Here is a 22623-nt window from a genome sequence, read left to right as displayed (position 1 = left end):
GTGGTTTATGACCACATATGAGGTATCGGTGTACTCAGGAGAAATTGCCCAACAAATTTTAGGATCCATTTTATCCTGTTGCCCATGTGAAAATGAAAAAAATTGATGCTAAAAGAAAATTTTTGTTGGAAAAATTAAAATGTCCATTTTTTCTTTCCACGTTGCTTTAGTTCCTGTGAAACACCTGAAGGGTTAATAATCTTCTTGAATGTAGTTTTGAGTAGCTTGAGGGGTGCAGTTTTTAGAATGGTGTCACTTTTGGGTATTTTTTGCCATATAGACCCCTCAAAGTGACTTCAAATGTGAGGTGGTCCCTAAAAAAATGGTTTTGTAAATTTTATTGTAAAAATGAGAAATCGCTGATCAACTTTTAACTTATAACTTCCTAACAAAAAAATATTTTGTTTCCAAAATTGTGCTGATGTAAAGTAGACATGTGGGAAATGCTATTTAGTAACTATTTTGTGTCACATAACTCTCTGGTTTAACAGAATAACAATTCAAAATTTGAAAATTGTGAAATTTTCGCCAAATATCTCATTTTTTCACAAATAAACGCAAAAACTATCGACCTAAATTTACCACTAACATGAAGCCTAATATGTCACGAAAAAACAATCTCAGAATCGCTAGGATCCGTTGAAGCGTTCCTGAGTTATTACCTCATAAAGGGACACTGGTCAGAATTGCAAAAAATGGCCTGGTCATTAAGGTCAAAATAGGCTTCGTCATGAATGGGTTAAAGAGGGTCATAGCACAATATATGCCCTATAGTATTACGTAAGTTAGCAATTGTAGAGATCCATAATGGCTAAGTAAAGCTGTAGGAGGTGCGAAAAATGACAAAAAGAAAGTGTTTTTGAGAACTAGAACAAGATGGTCGAGGGGAAGCATTAAAATATTATATTATTTTTTTAAAAAGATAGAAACATACAAAGGCAGTACAGATTGTAAAAATAATCGAGAAGTATTGTTCAACTGCATAAACTATATAGACTTAAAAAACTATAGTGTTGTATTCCTCAAAAATAAATTGGACATAAAGTATTGTCTCCATCAGAGAGAATTCAAGGCCTGGCAGGCAAATTGCAGTATATATTTATTGTGGAGAGAGAGGACATTCCAATATAGACTGTTCTAAGCTAAAGACCAAGTAAAAAAACTCCAGACCTAAGTGAGGATAGAGATATCACCTTAAGGTTAATATCTTCCACTGACGACAAATTCATAATACTTGTGTCACTCTTCTCCAATTCCTCAGAGTTTTCACGTTAAGCTTTGGTGGACTCAGGTGCTACAGAAAATGTTATTGATTCTTTGTTGACTAGGAGGATGAGACATCATTTTATTTCTTTACAGGAATCTTGTCAGCTCATCTCAACAAATGGCTCCACTATTACAAATGGTCTTATCAGTTTTTGCACAAGAAGGTGCAAATTCAAGTGGGAGCTACAGATGCACCTGTGCTCTGCAGACTACTGTGGTTAAGACTCCATGTATCGATAATTTGTCAACTGACCAGATTGCCCTCTGGGGTTCAGCATGTTTTGAGTATTGTATAAATTCTTTACCTTAACCTTTTATAATGTCAGTCTACACAGCTTCCATTATTTACAATATGACTTTTATTAGGATTTTCCAAATATACAATACTTTCCAAACAAAGTGCTGATGTAGTGAAACCTCCACCAGGGGGAGCTGGTGAAGGAAGAGAGGTTACACACTAAGAGCAGCAACCCTGAGCAACCGCACAGGTGCCACAGGTAACGAGAGAGAATAGTCAGATGAACCAAGTCAAACTAGCAGGAGCAGACGTACCAGAAGGAGCAGCAATACACGTAGTCAAAATACCAAGCCGAGAGTCAGAAAGCCAGAACATGGGCACGGGGTCCAAAACGTGAGACGAAATACGTGGTCGGGGTACAAGCCGGGGAGTCAGATGCCAGAGAGGGAACGTAACAGCAGAGAAAAATACCAAGAGACGGGGTCAGAAATCAGTCCGGGTCATACACGTGAATATCAGTCAAAGGCAGGAGGAACACCAAGGTACAAGGGTCAGAGGCTCTAAACTGGAAGCTTGAGCTATCACTAACACTGGTCAGCAGGCTGTGAGAGACTGAAAAAGCCCATCTAGCTCTAGAACAAGGCTGAGGAGATTAACTCCCGCATGACCAGTCCGGAGTGAAGACAGCAGAAAATAAACTCCGGACTGGACCATGACAGCTGAGACCACCTGATTGTCCTTATGACTGAACAGCTTTACATCCAGTGACAGACCCTCCAAAAGACAATGTTTACCCCTTGTCTATACCTATGTAAAAGAATATCTATGCGTCATGGTGGCATAGGATTCTTTTTTTTTATAAAGACAGGACGGTTCTCTCAGACCATGCATCAACTACCGGGCCATGAACAAAATCACAAAAATTTATCACTACCACTTGCTTCTCATTTGAGAACTGTTCAGTCGGATCAAAGGAGCTCGTATATTTAATAAGTTAGATCTTTGCTAAGCCTACAACCTGATTCACATCAAGGAAGGAGATAAATGGAAGACAGCATTCAATACCCGTGACAGTCCCCATGAATATTTAGGCATGCCCTTTGGTTTGTGTAATACTCCAGCCATGTGTCAGCACTTTTAAAAGAGATCGTCCATGATATTCTAAATCATTATGTTCTTGTTCATCTTAATTTTTTCCAAAGATCTCATCACCAGGATGTCTCTGTTCATTGTTTCATCGACTTTGAAGGGGGCAAATTCTCAAAACTGGCCAGACTCTGCAATTGAATCTTTTAGACTTCTCAGGTCATGTTTTTGCATCATTCAGAACTCAGCAAGCTTTTTGTTTCCTTGGACTGGATATCTTCTCCATAGGAATTGCAAGTATTATCTTGTAGTTCTCTTATTAAGTTGAGAAACCACCCCCGTGGTTTCTTTTCCAGGAAACTCTTTGCTGCTGAACAAAATTATTCCATTGCAGCCAGGAACTTCTTGACTTTAAATCACTTTTGGAGGAATGGTAACATGCTAAGTTTCCTTTGACAATAAATATACAGCCTTTAAAAAAACTAAGTAAATCGCCTTTGAATTCTGACATTTTAAGTATCGGGATGTAATTAAAAGAAAATTTCATCTTTAGAAGAGCTTAAAACTAGGTTAATACAACCTCAGATAAACAACAATACCTAACAATGTTATGGGTGTACACGATGAGCCAGATGAATAGGATTCTCTAAGCTGGAGGTATACAAGAGCAGCACAGGCTTATCGATGAAAACAATACATGGATCAGCAAGGGCCAGCACAGCAGATGCGAAGGAGTGGATGCAGTTCAGCTAAATATGGAGGTTATATAGGAATAGAATATATAGGAACACAATGTGTATCTTGCAGCATAAGTGTGGTTACACACAGGTACAGCGGAGTGGTAAATGTAAACTGTACAGGGATAGTCGAGATAAGTTGATTACCAGAAAACCTGACACAGTCAAGCTGAAGATGTAGATTGCATTAGAACAGCAGAAATGAACTAATGATCAGATAATTTGATAGCAGAGATGAAGATGTGAACAACAGCAAGAATAGATGAGAATAGTTGGTTATCTGTCATCTTGATTCAGCAGTTATAAGTGAGTCAATATATACAGTAGCTGCACTGAGCTTGGTAGTAAACGCTGATACCTCAAGCCTTAAAAAATCATAGATGACTATATCAGAAGGTTATGCAGAGTAAACACAGTAACCAAGCCCAGCTTAGAACAAAGGACGCCAACCATAGGCAAGGAAAGGAACAGAGCTCAGTGCCAGAGTAATGCTGCTTAACCTATTTGACAAAAACTGTGCCAAAATGCTGAAGGAGTGTGAGAAAAATTAATTACACCCTTAGGCTATGTGCACACGTATGCAGAAAATTTCTGCTTGAAAACCTGACTCCTTCCCAGAAAACGCACGTTTTTTTCTGCGAGTTTTCCGCGTGGTTTTTGCACAAAAAACGCGGGTTTTTTATGCGTTTTTTTCCGGAGCGGTCCCAGTCACATAGAAAATAGCTATAAATGCGGAATTTTCCGCCAAATTAATAAGCATGCTACGTTTTTTTCCGCGATGCGTTTTTTTTTGGGGAAAAAAACGCATCAATATGCACATGTGGCACCCCTGAGGCTCAGTCACCACAGAGGTACTGCACCTTCTCCTAAGGTGTAGTGCCCCACCATCCAGGTAAGGTGGGAACTCCTTTCCACACTCCAACACTCGCACCCCACACAACAGGGTAGTTCTGCACAACCACATTGCGGCTCAGTGCTTAGAGAGTGGCAGAGCACCTCTAGTGGTTCCCTGCATGGAACACTGGATGTGGTGGGAGGTGGGTGGAGTTGAGATATATAAAAGAGTGGGAAAGTGTAGGATTACAGGTTCAGTCTGGCAGAAGGTCAGGCGGGTAGGAAGTCACTCAGACAGGAGTGAGGATCCCTGGAAGAAGGGATGGAGGAAGGAGTGCTGCAGCTGCCTCAGTGATCTGAGCCAGCTGGCACGGGAAAGGAACAAGAAGGAGAAAGACGTAGAACTTCAACCTAAGCTTCCATAAGAGAGAGAGAAGGATCAGTACGGAATGAAGGAGTAGGAGAACAGAGAGGAGACGTGGGTTGGAAGAGGAACCCTGCCTATAGGTTCTCAGCGCAAGGCCGGGGCCCGGTCCCCGAGGTTGTATGGACACTTATGGTTCTGCAGCAGACACCGGTGGAGTAGTTGGCTGTAAATGCACTACTCCCAACTAAGACTTGGGGCACAACAGCAATTGAATAGAGAGCCAGGACTCCGGAGAAAGGGGTCCCTGAGAGAGGCTACAGCTGTCTGCCATACGAGTAGAATTGTTAGGAACATCTGACAGGAGGAACTCCAGAGTACCACGGTACTGGAGATCTTCACACTTTAAGGCGCAATATAGGAGTCGTTCAGGAAAGGTACATGTTGGCGGAGTGTTGGAGAGGAGCTTTCCATCTGGCCAGGAGGTTGGCTGAGTCTCTGGCCCAGAGGCAGGCACCCTTGTGTACCGCAGACTGTGAGTAAAGCTTTGGAACTGCAAGCCTCGGTGTCCTCCATTCATTATCGCGCCAACCCATTCAGCACCGCTACATCTGGGTACCATCCTTTACACTGCCTGCGCTTTTCCACAACCATTACAACTACACTGCCCTGGGACATCAGCCCTGCCTGTGGAGGGCTATACCATCACTGCTGCATCATACCATGTGTCCCAGAGGATCTGTCTGCAGCGTCGGCTTAACACCTCCCTTGCCGAGCACCACAGGTGGCGTCACAAACTATTCCATTCCATTAACTACATATACATTCCGCCATTGACTTGGGCACCCAGGGCCACGGTCCGGGTCACCGCTGCTGTGACACATCCCACTGACACCGGCCCGGTACCGAGTACCCCACAGCCCTGGGAGGGCGACCCACACAGAAAGTGCGAAATTCATTAAAATGAATGGGAAGCTTCTTGCGTTTTTAAGCGTTTTATTTGGTAAAAACACAAAAAAAAAGTGAAAAAATGTGCAACATGGGAACACAGCCTTACTGTTTCCATAGTAAAGGAGAAGCCAAGTGCTTCTAATTAAATACAGCAATTTTTTCATCGGGAAGTGTGTATACCTTTTTAAAAAGCAGAATTCAGGTGTGCGTTAACAGAATATCAAGAGAGAAGAAATCAGAGAAATCAGCAATATTTTCAGAGAAGCTATGTTGTTTCCCATCAACCTGGGAAGGGTTATAAGACCATTTACGAACAATTTTGAGTCTATCATCCCACAGTGAGACAGATTATTCACAAGTGGAAAACATTCAAGACAGCTGACAATCTTCTCAGGAGTGCATATCCCAACAAATTCACCCCAAGTTCAGACCATACAATGCTCAGAGACAGTACAAAAAAACCCAAGAACTATATCTCAGCCTCTAAAGCCTCAGACAGCATGTTAAATGTTCAAGATCATGGAAAACACAGAGGCTAAGTGCTAGTACTGTAGCCTGCGGTCCTGGGTTCCAATCCCACCAAGCCCAACATCTGCAAGGAGTTTGTGTGTTCTCCTCATGTGTACGTTTCTTCCAGGTACTCTGGTTTCCTGCCACACTCCAAAGACATACTTTTTTTTAGAATTTAGATTGTGAGAACAGTGATGACAATAGTGCTGTGGAATATGATGGTACTATATAAGTAAGCATAGCAAAAAAAAATATTCCATAATTAGCATCATGACAATATAACAGCACAATTAGAAAGAGTATGGTTTTCTTGGAAGGACTGACAGGATAAAGCTTATTAATTTATTAAAAGAGCATGGCACTATTGTAAAGTTGCTGTCAGGATCCAGTCAGCGCCGGCATGCAGCCTCCGCTGAGCAGGGACTCACCCGCACTGTAGGGGGGCCCGGGGTCAGGTACAGCTGGAAAGTACAGATACAAAGGACCTGTGGACGCTGTAGTTTAGCAAGCAGTCACAGGACCTATGGTCCTGTGACTGCAAGGGGGCGGGGCTTAGCGTCCTGCTTTCAGAGATGGCAGGATACTATACAGAAATACTCAGAGTCAGGCAAAACGGAGGTCATACACAGAGATATCAGTAAAGTACCAGGGATGAGACAGAACGGATAGTCAGGGCCAAGCAGAAGTCAAAACCAAACAGACATAGAAGGTACCAAGCAGAATCCAAAGCAATATCCAGAGAACAGACCGAGTCGTACACAGAGAATCAAGCAACCAGAACACAGCACAAACACACTCAGGGGTCATCACCACACAATGCCAAGGGCGAAAGTATAACTGACGGGGGATGGGAGCGTCCTGAGGCTATCAGAAGCCTCTCCCAGAACCAGGGAGAGGCCACAATCATAGCCCCAGGTGTGCAGGTAAGCCTGCACTGGGATCACAACCTTTAACCCAGAAATGCCAGTCATCAGCACTGGTTCCAGACATTAACCCCACGTGTGCGAGTCAAACCCACACTGAGATCATGACAGTTGCATCACAAAGAACCAAAAGACTTCTGGAACAATGTCCTTTGGATGTTTGGCCAAAATGCCCTTAAGCTCATTTGGCGTTAACACCAAAAATAATAGAGCAAAAGCTATATGAATTATAGCAGTGAACACTACTGGGAATCATGAAAAATACAATGTTATTAACACGTCAATGTAAACATAAAACAACACAAATTGTGGAAAACACTTCAAACAGCACCATTGTGTGCTCACATCTTCATCTGGACTCTATTGCAACACCTGCTTCTGTCACTCGGTACTTCCATCTTCATTCTGTGGGTGGAGCTGGTTCTGAAGGAGACATCAGTACCAAAAGCAATGGGTGGTGCAAGCTCTGTTCAACCACAGAGACTAGTGTGACTCAGACCTATTGTGCCGTCCAGTCATGGTATCTGACAGTATGGTTATGTTTGATGGGAGTAATCATCTCTATGCTATTGCCAATGGGACAGCACATATCCTACTAAAACACACAACACTGCTACAAATTGCCAGTTAAGGTTTATGCTAGCAATGGTGCACTTCTTTGGCTTAGCTCTTATACAGCATGTCTTATTCTTGATCTGACCTCAGCCTGTTCATTGATGATTCTTCAAAAATCCCATTTTGTCCCTTGGCTTTCCTCCTGGTTTTGAACATCGCTAGTTTACTGACAATTCTTCTGACTTCCAATTTTATCCCATGTCTTCCCTACTGACTGGGCGACATTAAAATCATTGCCAAACCGCTCCACTTGTCATTGGAGGACTCAACCCATGTCCCCTGTGTAAGTCCATATCCATATACAGGAGTTGAAGCATGAAGGCCCGTGCTGCTTTGGAACCTGATAGAGTAGCTTGCAGGGAATAGCACTTGTCAAGACATCCATGTCATCTAGATAGAGGTTCAATCCAATCTGTCTTTTGTTGCAGCAGCAAGATGTGTGGATAAACACATGCATCCCACTAAACATCTCTCCAGATTATAAGGTTTGGTTCTCAACTAATTAACATCCATCTAAAAACTGTTTGTAGAAAGCTTGCAGGAAGATTTATTGGTCCATTTACAGTGACTGAGCAAATCAAGTATATCACTTTCGATCTAGAATTGTCTTCTGTGCTGAAGATTCCCCAAGATCTTCTCCCGTCCTGTAATGGCTGCGGCGCAAGCGCACTGCTCTGCCCTGTTGAGGACGTCATCGCATGAAGAAGGGAGGCGTCGGACTGGACCGCAACACCGACTGGACCGGACCGCCCACCCCGGTGAGTATAATCTAACTCGTTTTTCTTATCTTTCAGGTTACATCGGAGGCTTATCTACATCATTACAGAATGCTGTAGATAAGCCCCCGATGTCTATGCCGGCAGCTGCAAGCCAAAAAAAAGGGTGACAGATTCCCTAGCCCCAGTTTTCCTCAAGAAAATCTTTGACAGTTTCCTGGGATGAGCTCTAAAGCAGGGGGGAACTGTTACTCACCTCTGCGGACTCCAGTCTAGGCTCCTCTGGTCTCCTCCTGCTCCAGTCATCACCTTCATCTCCTGTGTGTTGGGGTCACCATAATAATGTGGCTCACAACTCTGAGTTCACGCTTACAGACCACTTTCTGAGTGTTCAGGTAGTTAGAGTAGTAGACACAACCTCGACTTTTTATACCACGCTGCAAACTACTGATCCATTTTTCCTGCTTGTCCTCTATGTGTCAGTTATCTATGTTGCTCAACAACGAGACTGAGGGCTTCAAGAATTATTGTGTTTCACAGGGCTACATACAGTCTTAGAGTGAACATGACTTCTAGGACACAAATCCAGAGGAGGGCAGGTGGTGCCAAACCTCCCTAATTATTATCAGGCTCCAGAAATCTCAAAGCAGGCAATCTACCAAGCCACTTGTAGCCCAACATTCTGATTGGCTTTAGAAGTCCCATTGGATACTCCTATTTAGAGTCCTCCTCATAGTGTCAGGGACAGCGTAACCGCCCTGCTATCCAGGTGACAAGGACACCAATAGCAAGTATGTGGAGGCTCCTTACCCACAGCGATGAGAGGTATGAGCACAGCGCGGGTATGAGTAATCCAGCTCCAGGACCTGCGGGGAGGGCGGAGCGATAGTGAAGCGCTCGATGTCCGCAGGACCTGCGGCCACGTGACTGCGCGTCAGAGGGCTGGGCGGGGCTACAGCCGAGCTCATGCAGCGCCGATGACAACACTGGTAAAGAAGCGGCACAGAGAAATAACAATAGTCAGGCAGGCAATAAGGTCATACACGGGGCGGGCAACGAGGTAGAGGAGGGATACTCAAAGGAGGGTCAAACGTAGCCAAAAGTCATACACAGAACAGGCAGCGAGGTACAGGAGGGATGCTCAGAAGGGAAGTTAGAACGTAGCCACTAGTCATACACAGAACGGGCAGCGAGGTACAGAATCAGCAGGCAAGAGACGTAAACCGTGACAGGACCGGATCAAATACCAAGCAGACAAACAACGATTTGCATGAAGCAGAAACAGAACAGGGTCAGGCACACTCAGCTAAGAGTATAAACGACAGGGGACGGCTCTATCATGAGGCTATAAGAACCCTCCCTGGATCCACAGAGAGGCTTTCCATGTTAACCCTTACCACACCTACCCTGACCTCCCAGTAAACCATGACACATAGGCGACATATTGACAACCCTATTATTCATCATTCTCCAAGATTCTCCAAGTGTTGGATGGAGTGAAGTATTTGGATGGTTTTATGACTCCTTATCTTCTACTTGGATCTGTATGCAATAACCCACAATTTCCTCCTGGTATGGAGAATCCCTCTGCTTTTAGAAATTGGACACTGGATGTCTATGTTAAGTGCCCGCATGATGTGGAATGGAGGGTAGAAAACTATTTCCTGTTTTACAGGTGCAAATAAATTGACGCCTAAGCCTTTAATACTCACACGACTTAAACAAATATGTACATGTTTTCAATACTCCCAATACCTCATATCATTGTTCACTCATGTCACCAAATTGGAATTAGACTTGGAATTTAAAATGTCATACTCGCAGCGGACCTCTTGCTTCAAAGGGATCCTTAAAAAGGTTGTCCACTACTTTTATATTGATGACCTATCCTTAGGATAGGTCAACAATGTCTGATTGGCCGGGGTCCGAAACCTGGCACCTCCACCGATCAGCTGTTATTGCTGTTGGCGGTCGTCGGCCGGAAGTACTCACTTCATAATTGAAATCAATAGGAGACAGATGTCCAGTACCCTGAGGTGGCAGCTACAAGTAGGTGGAGTAGCTCAGTAAGTGAGGACTTCCGGCCGCCGACACCAATAACAGCTGACAGGCGGGGGTACTGGGTGTCTAACCCCATCCGATCAGACTGATGACTTATCCTATGGAGAGGTCATCAATGTATAAAGTAGTGGACAACCTCTTTAATATTATTTTTCTGCTTTGATATTCTGATCAGGCTATGCTATTCTAATGTGATCTTTTTACTAATGTATGCAATTTGCATTTGGTAATCTAGTCCTATTTAAAGGCAAGGGGAGAAAACACTCCTTAAAAGTTCTGTAGTAATGTGCTTGAATTCCTGCATAATAATGGAAGCTAGGATAGCTTGCTAGCGTAAGATGGCCAAACATGTCACATAAAAGTAATTCGAACCTGACAATTTTGCCATCAATTGGCCAAGGATGCCAATTTCGTTAAAAAAAATTGTGTTTCTTTCTTCATTGACCTTTACTACAGTGTTATGCTAAACGATGACAGCCTACTATTATCACTAAACAAATCATATATGCTTTAAGAAAGCCTTAGCATGCTTGTGAGCTGGCTTCATTATAATGCTGTACATGTATGGTGGGTTACAGAAACGCATTGCCCATTAGAATGTGTCACTCAAGGGCAGCAGGAGGTAAGAAGCCACCGGGGACCGATCTGTCTCACTAGCCACAAGTGCGGCTCGGTCCCTGATAACTTTTATTATATGTTTTTATCTGAAACGCTGCAGTGTTTCAGAGTCAAACATACCAGCTAAATTCAAACAGCCAGTGCCTTGATACATGCTGCATGTGGCTCGGGCAGCATGTATCAACTGTCAGACTAGTTTCAAAGGCACATTTCCACAAGTCAATTAGGATATATATTTCATAGTCACATAGTTAGCAAAGTTTAAAAAAGACACATGTCCACCTAGTTCTTCCAAGGGATAAGAAATGATAAAGGAAACCTAGTACAACCATATTGCATGTTTTCTAAAATAGCATTTTTCCCTCCTGATCCTGAGTCAATCAATTAGACAATTAGATCAACATTCAGAACAAGAATTGTATATATTTGCAGTGGTAAAGATGTGATAAACCACAGTTAATTTATGTTTTAAGGCGGGAATCACTTTTTCACACAGGGCCCTGTAGGTTTGCATTTCTATTTCCCTTAATAATGAAGACCTTCATTTAAAAACTGCATTTTTGTGTTTACTTGTATTATCTTTGTCTAATATTTACATTTGTTTGGTGAACTGAAACATTTAAGTGTGACAAACATGCAAAAGAATAGGAAATCAGGAAGGGGGCAAACATTTTTTCACACAACTGTACTTAAATGGAACCTATTACCATGTTTTCCCTGTATAAAGTAGGACGGCGATTGCAAAGAAAAGGGGATTAAGACCAGAGAAGCCCAGACTGGAACGGCCCTTAGGTGAGTATAATAAAAGCTATTTTTGCCTTCAGATTGGGGACATATAAACAGCATTCTAGAATACTGTACATGGGGGATTACAGGTGCTGACCGTACTTTTTATGGGGTAAACCTGATGACAGGTTCCCTAGAAGTGTTTGTATTATTTTCTTCTTAATAAGCTTATCATAGGAAGTAACATTTGCCGTTACTAACATTTGCCCTAAAGTCAAATTTCAGAGCTAGGGTGAACATTGTCCCATCCTGCAGTTATCACTCAAACTACAGAGTACAGCCCCTCTTCTCCACTTTGCAGCACTTCACATAGCCCCAGCCAGGGCAGAAGTCCTTGTGCTTTTGTTTTTTGTTCGCAACTCGCTGCTCTCTCTGCATCTGTATCGCTGCGCAGCAGAGTCACAAGCTATGGTACTGGCTCTTTAGCAGAGACATGGTCACAGGCATCATCGCACTCCACTAGTGCAGCCTATGAACCCCTCCATCTCCCAAAAATACTTTTCAATGTCCAGCAGGGAGGAGGTGAGGAAGCTGGAAAATAAATATATTTATGTTTTGTTCTCCCTTGCAAGCATGTACCACTCCGCAAACTGCCACTTTGGCACTAGCACCCAAGTAGCTAGCAACAAATACAGCCCTGACCTTAATAATATTGCAGCAAAACACCTATTTTTTCCCATCAAGTAGACAATGCCCCAGGGAGCAATACTTCCAAGTTAAATATGCTAAACAATAATAGTTTGGATAAATTCTTACCATGAATTAGTGTTATCATCAGCTTTAGGCAAATGAACAGCTTTAATGATGACATTGCTGTGAGGTATAATCAGAATAGAGGTAAGGCCAGGAAATCCCCTTCTTTTACTTTTTCTTCAGGTATCGTTGAAAGTGCCACCTTCCGAAGGATAAAGCTGACACCCAAATCGATAGTAGGAAAGGTACAAGACCTGAAAAAACAAATAAAAAATTAATAGCTTGTTCTTAATGAACTATTGTACATGTAAGATAAAGTCAGCCAAGAATAAGTTGTATTACTAATTGTGCCAGTAGTAGTTATTTTTTGTTCAGTATTAAAGAGGTTCTTTGGTCTAATGAAATTGATAATTGTCCTTATGATCGGTCATCACCATCAGAATGGAGGGGATTCAACATCGTTCAGCTACACAAAGAGGTGCTGCTTAGATCCACAAGTCACAAAACCGGATGGTAATTACCCTAACGCGCGTTTCGCGATTTTAGTACATGCTGCTTTCTCAAGGGGTGTTACCTGCCAGGACCTTTTTGGTAACAGGTCAAATAGAAAACTATCTGATCACTAACTGACCAGTGAGACTACTGTGTGTCAGAGCATGCGTGCCCTGCCAGCTGAGTCACCGCCACGTGACCCGGCCATCACTCTCACAAATTCCACTTGAGAAAGCGACATGTACTAAACACGCGAAACGCTCGTTGGGGTTCTTACTATCCGGTCTTGTGACTACCTATGCCTCCTTCCTTTGTGTGTGTAAGATACTTTCCTTTATTAATGTACTAGCTGAAGAGCCCGGCGCTGCCCGGGCATAGTAACTAACTACGGTTAGTTATAACAAATTATAATGATTATATCTATGTATATATAAAGCTGAGTGTAGAGCCCCACCCACTCTACATAGCTACATTCACTATAATATCCCACATCGTTCCGTCAGCCAGAGCCACCAGACTACTACCCCTAATATCCCACATCATCCAGTCAGCCAGAGCCACCGGACAACTACCGCTAATATCCCACATCATCCCACCAGAGCCACCAGACTACTACCCCTAATATCCCACATCATCCCGTCAGCCAAAGCCACTGGACTACTACCCCTAATATCCCACATCATCCCATCAGAGCCACCGGACTACTACCTCTAATATGCCACATCATCCCGTCAGCCAGAGCCACCGAACTACTGCTCCTAATATCCCACATCATCCTGTCAGAGCCACGGACTACTACCCCTAATATCCCACATTATCCAGTCAGCCAGAGCCACCGGACAACTACCGCTAATATCCCACATCATCCCACCAGAGCCACCGGACTACTACCCCTAATATCCCACATCATCCCGTCAGCTAGAGCAACCGGACTACTACCCCTAATATCCCACATCATCCCATCAGAGCCACCGGACTACTACCTCTAATATGCCACATCATCCCGTCAGCCAGAGCCACCGGACTACTACCACTAATATCCCACATCATCCCGTCAGAGTCACCGGACTACTACCCCTAATATCCCACATCATCAAGTCAACCAGAGCCTCCGGACTACTGCTCCTAATATCCCACATCATCCTGTCAGAGCCACCGGACTACTACCCCTAATATCCCAGATCATCCCATCAGAGCCAACATTGTCAGGATGGCACTGTTAAACCGATTAAAATGATACCTGGGTTGGAGAAATCCGTCTTGTGTTTTTTGTTTTTTTTTTAAATTTGTGTTTGAATTTTTAAGTTAATGGGGTGCTTCATGCCAGACAAAGAGAAGTTCCTGATTCTGGGCTCCCCCTGCAGTTTGTAACAGGGGGTGGTCTGTGTTGGCACAGTAATAAATTGTGTAATTTTCAGCTTTTCAGAAGGACAATAACACCATAGAATAATAGGCCTCAGTTTCCACAGCTGACTACAAGGAAAACTGTTACTCATAGCAACCAATCACAGCTCAGCATCTTTTAAACAGCTGTGGTGAAATGAAAGATGCTTAGTGATTGGTTGGGGCTATGTGGAGTGAGCTTGGCTGATACACACACACATGCTGTTGCTCATAGCAACCAATCACAGCTCAGCTTCTTTTAAACAGCTCTGGTGAAATGAAAGCTGCTTCGTGATTGGTTGGTGATACACACATACATGCATACATTCACTTTTATATATAGATTGAGTACCTTCTATTTATTTAAACTTTGTATTGGAAAGGTTCATTCTGCCCCAATGAACACCGAATAAGGTGCCTCCACTACTTATGAGATATTGAAGTTACTCTGTTACCCTCACAGAATGGAAAATATTTATTGAAGATGGACGCCCCTTAAGACCTGTAACAGGGGAGCAATCTTTTGCCCACCACCTACATTTTTATAGACACATACAATATTGGTTCTATTGTGGCTGAAGGGTGTCACTTTATTGTATGTCTTTTTATGCTTCTTTTTAACACTTTTAAAGAAATTATGGAGAATTAATAAAATTTACTTATTGTTTGAAATATGTACCATCCAAATTCTCCTGTTTTTTTTTTCATGCGTATCTGGAGTGGTTTCCTCTTTTGTGAACAGTTACACCTAAGTGGTGTTCCCTGTCACAATTAAATACACAAATGGGCTTTTGTTTGTTATTTTTAAGATTTATGTACAATAACAATCAATCATGGTGATGTACATTGCAAACATGACATCATGTTCATACTATTGTACACCATAAAATGATAGTTGTAGTTAGACTGTCAAGAAAGAACCAACACATGAGTTGTTAGGTAGGATAGCCTTAACAGGATGCATGTAGCTGTGGATACCTCTGGGACTAGTGATAAGCGAGTATACTCGTTGCTCGGGTATTTTGGCGTGCTCGGAGATTTAGTTTTTGTTGACGTACCTCCATGATTTGCGGCTGCTAGACAGCCTGAATACATGTGGGAATTCCCTAACAAAAAGGCAACCCACCACATGTATTCAGGCTGTCCAGCAGTCGCAAATCATGCAGCTGAGGCGACACAAACTAAAATCTCCAAGCATGTCAAAATACTCGGAGGACACCCGAGCATGTTTGGGAAAACCCGAGCAACGAGTATACTCGCTCATCACTACTCTGGACACCTTTCTCCTTATCCCACACACAGGAGAAGTCTGAAAAACCATAAATTGTACATGTCATTTCATAAAATTCTGACATGTCAAAATCACATATGAGAAATGTGGATTGGTGGAGTTTGGTGCTATGCCCCCGAACTGCTGCAACAAAGGAGCAGAAGTTCAAGGAACTCAAACTCTTGGCTTTGATTGTCTTAGCTTAGCCCTTTTTGTAAACATAAGCAAAGTGGCGTAGAGACCCAAAGGTATGAACTTCTGTTTTGGGATTCCTGTGTATGGGCATTTTAAGGTGAAGATAGCCTTAAGTGAATTTAATATTAGCAGGGGCATACCTTGAAATCATGGGTCACCATAAAAAAAGTCCTGATTGGCTCCTCCTAAAAAATATAATATATATTTAGCAATGAAGGTACGGGTTCATAGTATATAGATGCTGACACAGACGGGCACAGCTTCAAAGTTTTAAAGCCATGGAGAAGGACATAGGGACATGTATTGTCACCAATACATAGTGATTTTGGTTTTACTGAAGACCCTTGATTATTTCATTCATTACAATAACTTTAACATGGCCCACATAAATTATTATACACCCAAAAATGCCCCCCCCCCACATATAGTATGATACATGCACAGTGATTTTTCTCACACAGTTTGCCTCCACACACAGTATAATGACCCCAGCGTATGGTGTTATCACAAACCCTCACACAATTTGATGACCCCATAGTGAAGTAACAAAGTTATAATGCCCCTACAGCTCCCCAAAACAGTATTGTGCCCCTACAGTGTCCCCCACAATTCCTCCACACACACATTTTGAAGTATATACAATGACACCCCACCTCGGTATGATGCCCCCACTGTCATTTACCCACAGAAAGATGCGTTCACAGTAAACCTCAGCACAGTATGATGCCCCCATTCATTACGAGGACTGCCACAGCCCACAAATAAAGACAACAGTAGCTTTAGTTCTTTTCATATGAATTATTTCTTTATCTACAAAAAATGGAACAGAATAACATCCGTTTTCATAATTCAGAGATCAAACTTTACATGCAGGATAAACACCACAGCGAGTAATTCCAGGCACACTGCACTATAGATAAGTGGAAATTTCATTCTAAATAGGAGACGCTGGATTAATCACCCACACCTGAGCGACGTTTCACGGAACCTCCCTCTTTTTCAAGCTTGGAATGATTCACTGTTGTGTTTATCCTGCATGTAAGTTTCATCTCTGAATTATGAAAATGGATGATATTCTGTGCCGTTTTCTGAGATAAAGAAATAATTTACATGAAGAGAACTAAAGCTGTCATTGTCTTTATTTGTGGAGTATTTGAACAGCAAGGAAGAGCTGTTTAATGGCAATACTACATACAGTATATAGAAAAAGTATTTTTTTTGATGGCCCCCTGCAGTCCCACACACGGTACAATGGTATCTTGACAGTATGATGTCCCCACATTGTATGATATCCCTACAGCCACCATTATGCAGTATAATTCCCCCATAGCCCTCCCATACATAGTATGATGACATAGTATAAAGCCTTACACAGCTTCGCCCCCTCACTATGATGCTCTAACAGCCCCTTGTCCACACATAGTATCATGCCCCTACACACACAGTATTATGTTTTCAAAGCCCTCTCCATACACAGTATAATGATCCCACTTCTTCTACACACAGTATTATGCCACCAAACCACCCCATACACAAAGTATGATGAGACAATACATTACCCCCATGTATGATGCCCAAACACACAGTATATCACCCACACAGCCCCCCACTCGCAAACCATGATGATCATACAACCCCCCTACATAGGATGATACCACACACAGTATATTGCCTTCACAGGCCACACACACAGTATGATGGCCCCCTAAGTCCTCACGCACTCACAAAATGATTACTCAAAAGCTTGCCTCACCAGGATGAGACACCTCATACCGTAAGATTGCCTCAATAGACCCCCACACAGTATGATGGGCCCCCGAGGCCCTCCAAACATTATAATGGCCCACACAAAGTATGATGCCTCACAGTTTCTCTTCGACTGACGAAATTTTGTTCAGCGTGAGGATTGAGGCTCTGTGTAGCAAGCATGATCTAGTGATGTCATTGAGCCTGCTACACTTAGATCAAGAAGAAGCAGATTAATCCGACGAGGATGGGATTCAAACCCATGCATGCAGAGCACAATGGATTAGCAGTCCATCTCCTTAACCACTCGGCCACCTCGTCTACACTTAGATCAAGTAGATAGGTGGAATTAGAAATTAAGTATCTGTACACTGTTCAAATCAAGGAGCTATAGGAAAGGAATGTGGTACCCATAGAAATCCGCCCCCCCAAAAAAAAAATCAAGGGTCCCATAGCAGCCACATGGTCTCCCACTATTAGCAGAGCGCTACTAAATAGTGGTGTAGTGGGTCACTCCTACTGAGCCCTAAAGCACGGGTGAGGAACCTTTTTGGCTGAGAGAGCCATGAACGCCACATATTTTAAAATGTAATTCCATGAGTGCCATACAATAAGTTTAAACCTAAATACTAGTAAATGTGTGCATTTTTTGTAAGACCAATACTTTTAAAGTACAATAAGTCTCTGAATTCTTTTTAATAACCTTGTTATTCTGTTGCTAACCAATAATGCTGGACAGATAGAGGGATGGATGTGTGGATGAGGGATAGATGAGGGATGGGTGGATTGAGATATAGCTGGACGGATGGATAGATGGATGGATTTGTGGATGAGATATGTGTGGATGAGGGATGGATGGATGGATGGATGAGGGATTGAGGAATGGATGGATGAAGAATGATGGCTGGAGGGATAACTGGATGGATGAGGAATAGATAAATGGAGATAGCTGGACGGATGGAGGCATGGATGTGTGAATGAGGGAAGGAGGGATGGATGGGTGACTGGAATCCATAATGTCTCATGCTGTAATCCATCTGTGTTACATGAGCAGTGAAGAATGAGCTGCAGCGAGCGGGCCCCTGAACTGCGGTGATCACCGCTAGCACAATGAGAAAAAGTCTCCCGATGCAGAGGTGAGTTAACCATGAGAAATTTATCCCGGAGAACTGCGATGAACTCGCCTCTGCACTGTGAGACTTTCTCACTGTGCTAGCGGGGATCTCACTGAGGTCACGGCAGTTCAGCCCGGCTGGAATGGAGCCTCACTGACCGGAGGTAACCTCGATGACGTCACCACCTGTCTCTGAGGCTGCGCTCGCAGTTCAGTCACCAATGGTTCTCAGCCTGGACGGTCCAGGTTGAAAACTGTTTTTCTCCAGACATGGATTATGGCATGGGACAGAACGAGGGAGAGGTGAGGGACATTGTTGTTTTTTATTTTAGTTTTTTTACAGGAGAATGAGGGCTTCGGTGGAAAAGGCATTTAAATAAAAATGGAAAACTGTGTCTTGTTTTATTTCTAATAAAGGACTTTATTCTTGCTGTGTCTTTATTTATCATACAACTGTAGGATTATTAATGGATATGTGTCTTACAGACACCTCTCCATTACTGAGCCGTGGGCTTGATGTCACCTGACAATACAAAGGTGACATCAACCCCACAAATCTTAACCCCACTTGCCACTGCTACAGGGCAAGTGGGAAGAGCCGGACAAAGTGCCAGAATTTTCTGGGCAGCTGCGGGCTGCTATTTTTAGGCTGGGGGGGCCAATATCCCTGGCCCCTTACCAACCTGAGAATACCAGCCCCCAGCTGTCTGCTTTAGCAAGGCTGGTTGTCAAAAATGGGAGGGACCCCACGCAATTTTTTAAAATTATTTATTTAAATAATTAAAAAATATGGCGTGGGGACTCCTCTACTCTTGATAACTAGCCTTGCTGAAGCTGACAGCAGAGGGTTGCAGCCCTCAGCTGTGGGTTTTGCCTGGCTGGTTATCAAAAATACAGGGGAACCCACGCCTTTTTTTTAATTATTCATATACAGCACAGGAGCGGTTGATGAATACTCCCATCCGTCGCTTCTGCTCTCGCTGTTATTAGAGGCAGAAGGTGTAGGATGATGGGAGCAGTTGTCCCATCAGCTGACACCAGTGACCAGAGGTAAACTTTATACCTCCAATCACAGCTGAGCGCTCACTCTGTCTTTTGACAGTGTGGGAACCGCGGCTCTCTGATTGGTGGGGAGGATTTCACCACCGATCAGAAGCGGTTCGGTCCGCATTCCGTGTTCATGCCTTAACAGATTTGTCTGAAAGACCGATGCAGCCATCAAAAGAGTCACATTTGGCTCTCGAGCCATAGGTTCTCAACCACTGCCCTAAAGCAACAACAAAGAGCAGCTGGAAACCTCAGAAATATTACAGAGAGTTGTAAACATTTTAAAAGTTAAGCAAGGGACCCAAGTGGTAACGTTTCTCCTTGCGGAGATTGACATTTCAAGCCCAACAAGCCAAGTTGAAGAGACTTTTAAGTCGCAATTGTACATTGTCTCTTCAGAGAGGAAGAGGACTAGAACTCTAGTGCTACCTATAGGAAGTAGCCATCCTAAAAGTCAATATCAACTCTCTAGCGAGCTTTGTCACATGACTTAAGATAAAAGCCAAAGTTTTGCCCCCCCTTTTTTGCACTGTCCCCCATCTTCTCTAGCTGCAGTATAATGACAATGCATGCCAGCACTGCTTGTAATTTATAATAAATTGAATATATAATTGTGTGACATTTTCTATTGGCTGCAGCTTATGATGTTATAGGCTGTCAGAAAAAGACATAACAGACGTAAAAAAAAATAGACATAAGGCAAGACGCCTGGAACAGGTTGTTTGTGCCAGAAACGGCGGTCACGTGACCGAATGTATGCGATATGCATACTCCTGGCCAGAAGCCGTCTAATAGGTGTGGCCTTGCTCAATACATTTGTATTGTGTACTCTTGTATGGCGCAAGCTTGTTAGATGGGTTCTGGCCAGGAGTATGCATATCGCATATGTGTGGTCATGTGACCACCGTTCCCAGCACTGACACGGCGAATCCTAGCAGCGCACAGTGCATGCGCTAGGATGATTCACAAGTCTGCAGTCAGACAGAGTGACTGCAGACATGTCATTCTAGACCGAACAACCCCTTTAATCTCTTAAATGCTGCTGTCAATTGCTGACAGCAGCATTTAAGAGGCACAATCCAACGCAGACATTAGTTCACGAGGTCATTGGATTCCCTGCGATGCGATCACAGACATTCGATGGGTTATGACAGCTGTAGGCCTGCTGAACGTCATAGAAGGCTGGACGTCATAGAAGGCATTGATTTAACTATATACAGAAATGCTGTTTAAACTGTGTAGGTTAAAGTTCCCTAAGGGGACTAACAAAGTGAAAAGTAAAGAAAAAAGTTTTTAAAAAAAAGTAGAAAAATTTCCAGTTAACAATAAAGATATGCAAAATACTAAAAAATAATAATTGATATGCACACGTGTTCAGAAAAGATCTTTGAAAATACTAAATTAATTAACCCGATCTGTAAAAACTGTAATGAGAAAAAAAACTCGAAATGCCAGAAGTGTGGGTTTTTGGTTGCTGCGGCTTCACAAAAAATGCATTAAGAAGAGCTCAAATAGTCGTCTATAGCATCAACAAAAACAGCAGGTTACTGCACAAAAAATGAACCTTCATACAGCTCTTTAACTGAAAAATAAAATTATTACAGGTTTTGGAAAATGGTGACTAAAGCTAATTTTTTTTTTTTTTTTGACAAATTTCTGAATTTTTCTTCACCGCCGAAGTAAAAAAAAAGTCACTAAAAAAACAAGCACTCACATGGCTTTGTCAGCAGGAAATTAAAAAGTTACAGTTGTGGGAAGAAGGGAAGGGAAAAATGAAAGTGCAAAATCTGCTTGGTCCTTAAGCGGTTAAAAGGGTGGGAGGGAAGAATTGTTTTTTCCGCTAACTTACAGACTTATGTGCATTGCCTAAGAAATAAGGTGAGCAACTCCAGAGAAGGCCTCCCTGTATTACTAAGGTCAGGTCTCTGTTCACATAGCTGCCCCTAGTACTATAGCTACTAACTCCCCACTTTCCTCACAAAATGTGCCTCGCTCTCCATCCGTCATTAATCCATGCATATCATTGAAAGGGGTTGTCCAGGAGTGAACAATCTTTTTAACTGTATGTGATTACATCCTGACTGGTTCAGTCCACCACTCAATGGTAGCTTACACAAATTTGGCCTGTGACTGATGAAGCCAGGGATTAGATGCAGCATAGTTGAGGTGACAGATGAACAAGTGCTCATCCCTTACAATTTGAGCAGGTTCCTTTAGTACTAATTTTCAAAACTTTTAGAAATACTCTATAATACTGTACGCCATACTAAGAAGTGACTGACAGTGACTGGGACAATGTGTGCCGGACAGGAGGCAATGAGACCAGTGAAGTGGGGTAAGAAGGGGAAGCACCTTTACTTTTAGTTACTTTTACTTGTACTATGTATTTGCGTGAAAACCGCTGTGGCTAACAAAATGTGGTGGTATCCAAATGTCGCTTTTCCAAAGCCTCTGTGCTACTATAAACATGAAAAACCCTATTTTTATGTTGACAGATGATGTAACCTGAGTGGGACTTGTTTTTTGTGATGCGAGTTAAAGTTTTCATTAATAGCATTTTGGAAACATACAGTAATAGTTTTCGATCACTATTAAGGCCCCGTTCACATTTATCCTGCACTCTATGCTGAGCACTTATGTTGAGGTTTCCATATAAATCCCCATAAATCATGATTCAAATGAAACTGTCAATGGGACCATTCACTGTAATAAGGCAGGCAGATTCATTTTGGACTCAGTTTGGCCTCTTTTCTGTCAGTTTCTTGTCTTTTTAGGAATGCACACAACTGTGATCGACAGCATTTTTGTGTGGTAGAAAGATGCCTAAAAAGATGGAACATCACCAGATCAAAGGCCAGACGAAGTCCAAAGTATCTCTATCTACCTCATTTTTGTCAATGGCTCCATTGGAGGTTTTGTCTCAAATGCATTTTTTGGGAATTTATATGGTAACCCGGAAGTACTCAGCACAGGATAAA

At 42.7% G+C, this 22623-nt stretch overlaps 1 protein-coding gene across 19 annotated transcripts in view; it reads right to left on the bottom strand.

Annotated features, from left to right (window-relative positions):
* Positions 1–22623, bottom strand: part of ADGRL3 (adhesion G protein-coupled receptor L3) — a 948965-nt gene that overhangs the window by 735115 nt on the left and 191227 nt on the right. For all 19 annotated transcript variants that reach the window (XR_012220302.1, XR_012220289.1, XR_012220304.1 and 16 more), the window contains exon 3: positions 12462–12652. Coding sequence is in view for 15 of the 19 variants with exons in the window: in XM_073545473.1 (XP_073401574.1) it covers positions 12462–12516 (55 nt within the window). In the remaining 4 variants the exon portion in view is untranslated. The remainder of the gene's footprint in view (positions 1–12461; positions 12653–22623) is intronic.

This window comes from Dendrobates tinctorius, unplaced genomic scaffold (genome assembly GCF_039654945.1).
Source record: "Dendrobates tinctorius isolate UK_male_01 unplaced genomic scaffold, ASM3965494v1 ptg000011l, whole genome shotgun sequence".
NCBI lineage: Eukaryota > Metazoa > Chordata > Amphibia > Anura > Dendrobatidae > Dendrobates > Dendrobates tinctorius.
This window is presented reverse-complemented; position numbering and strand designations above follow the sequence as displayed.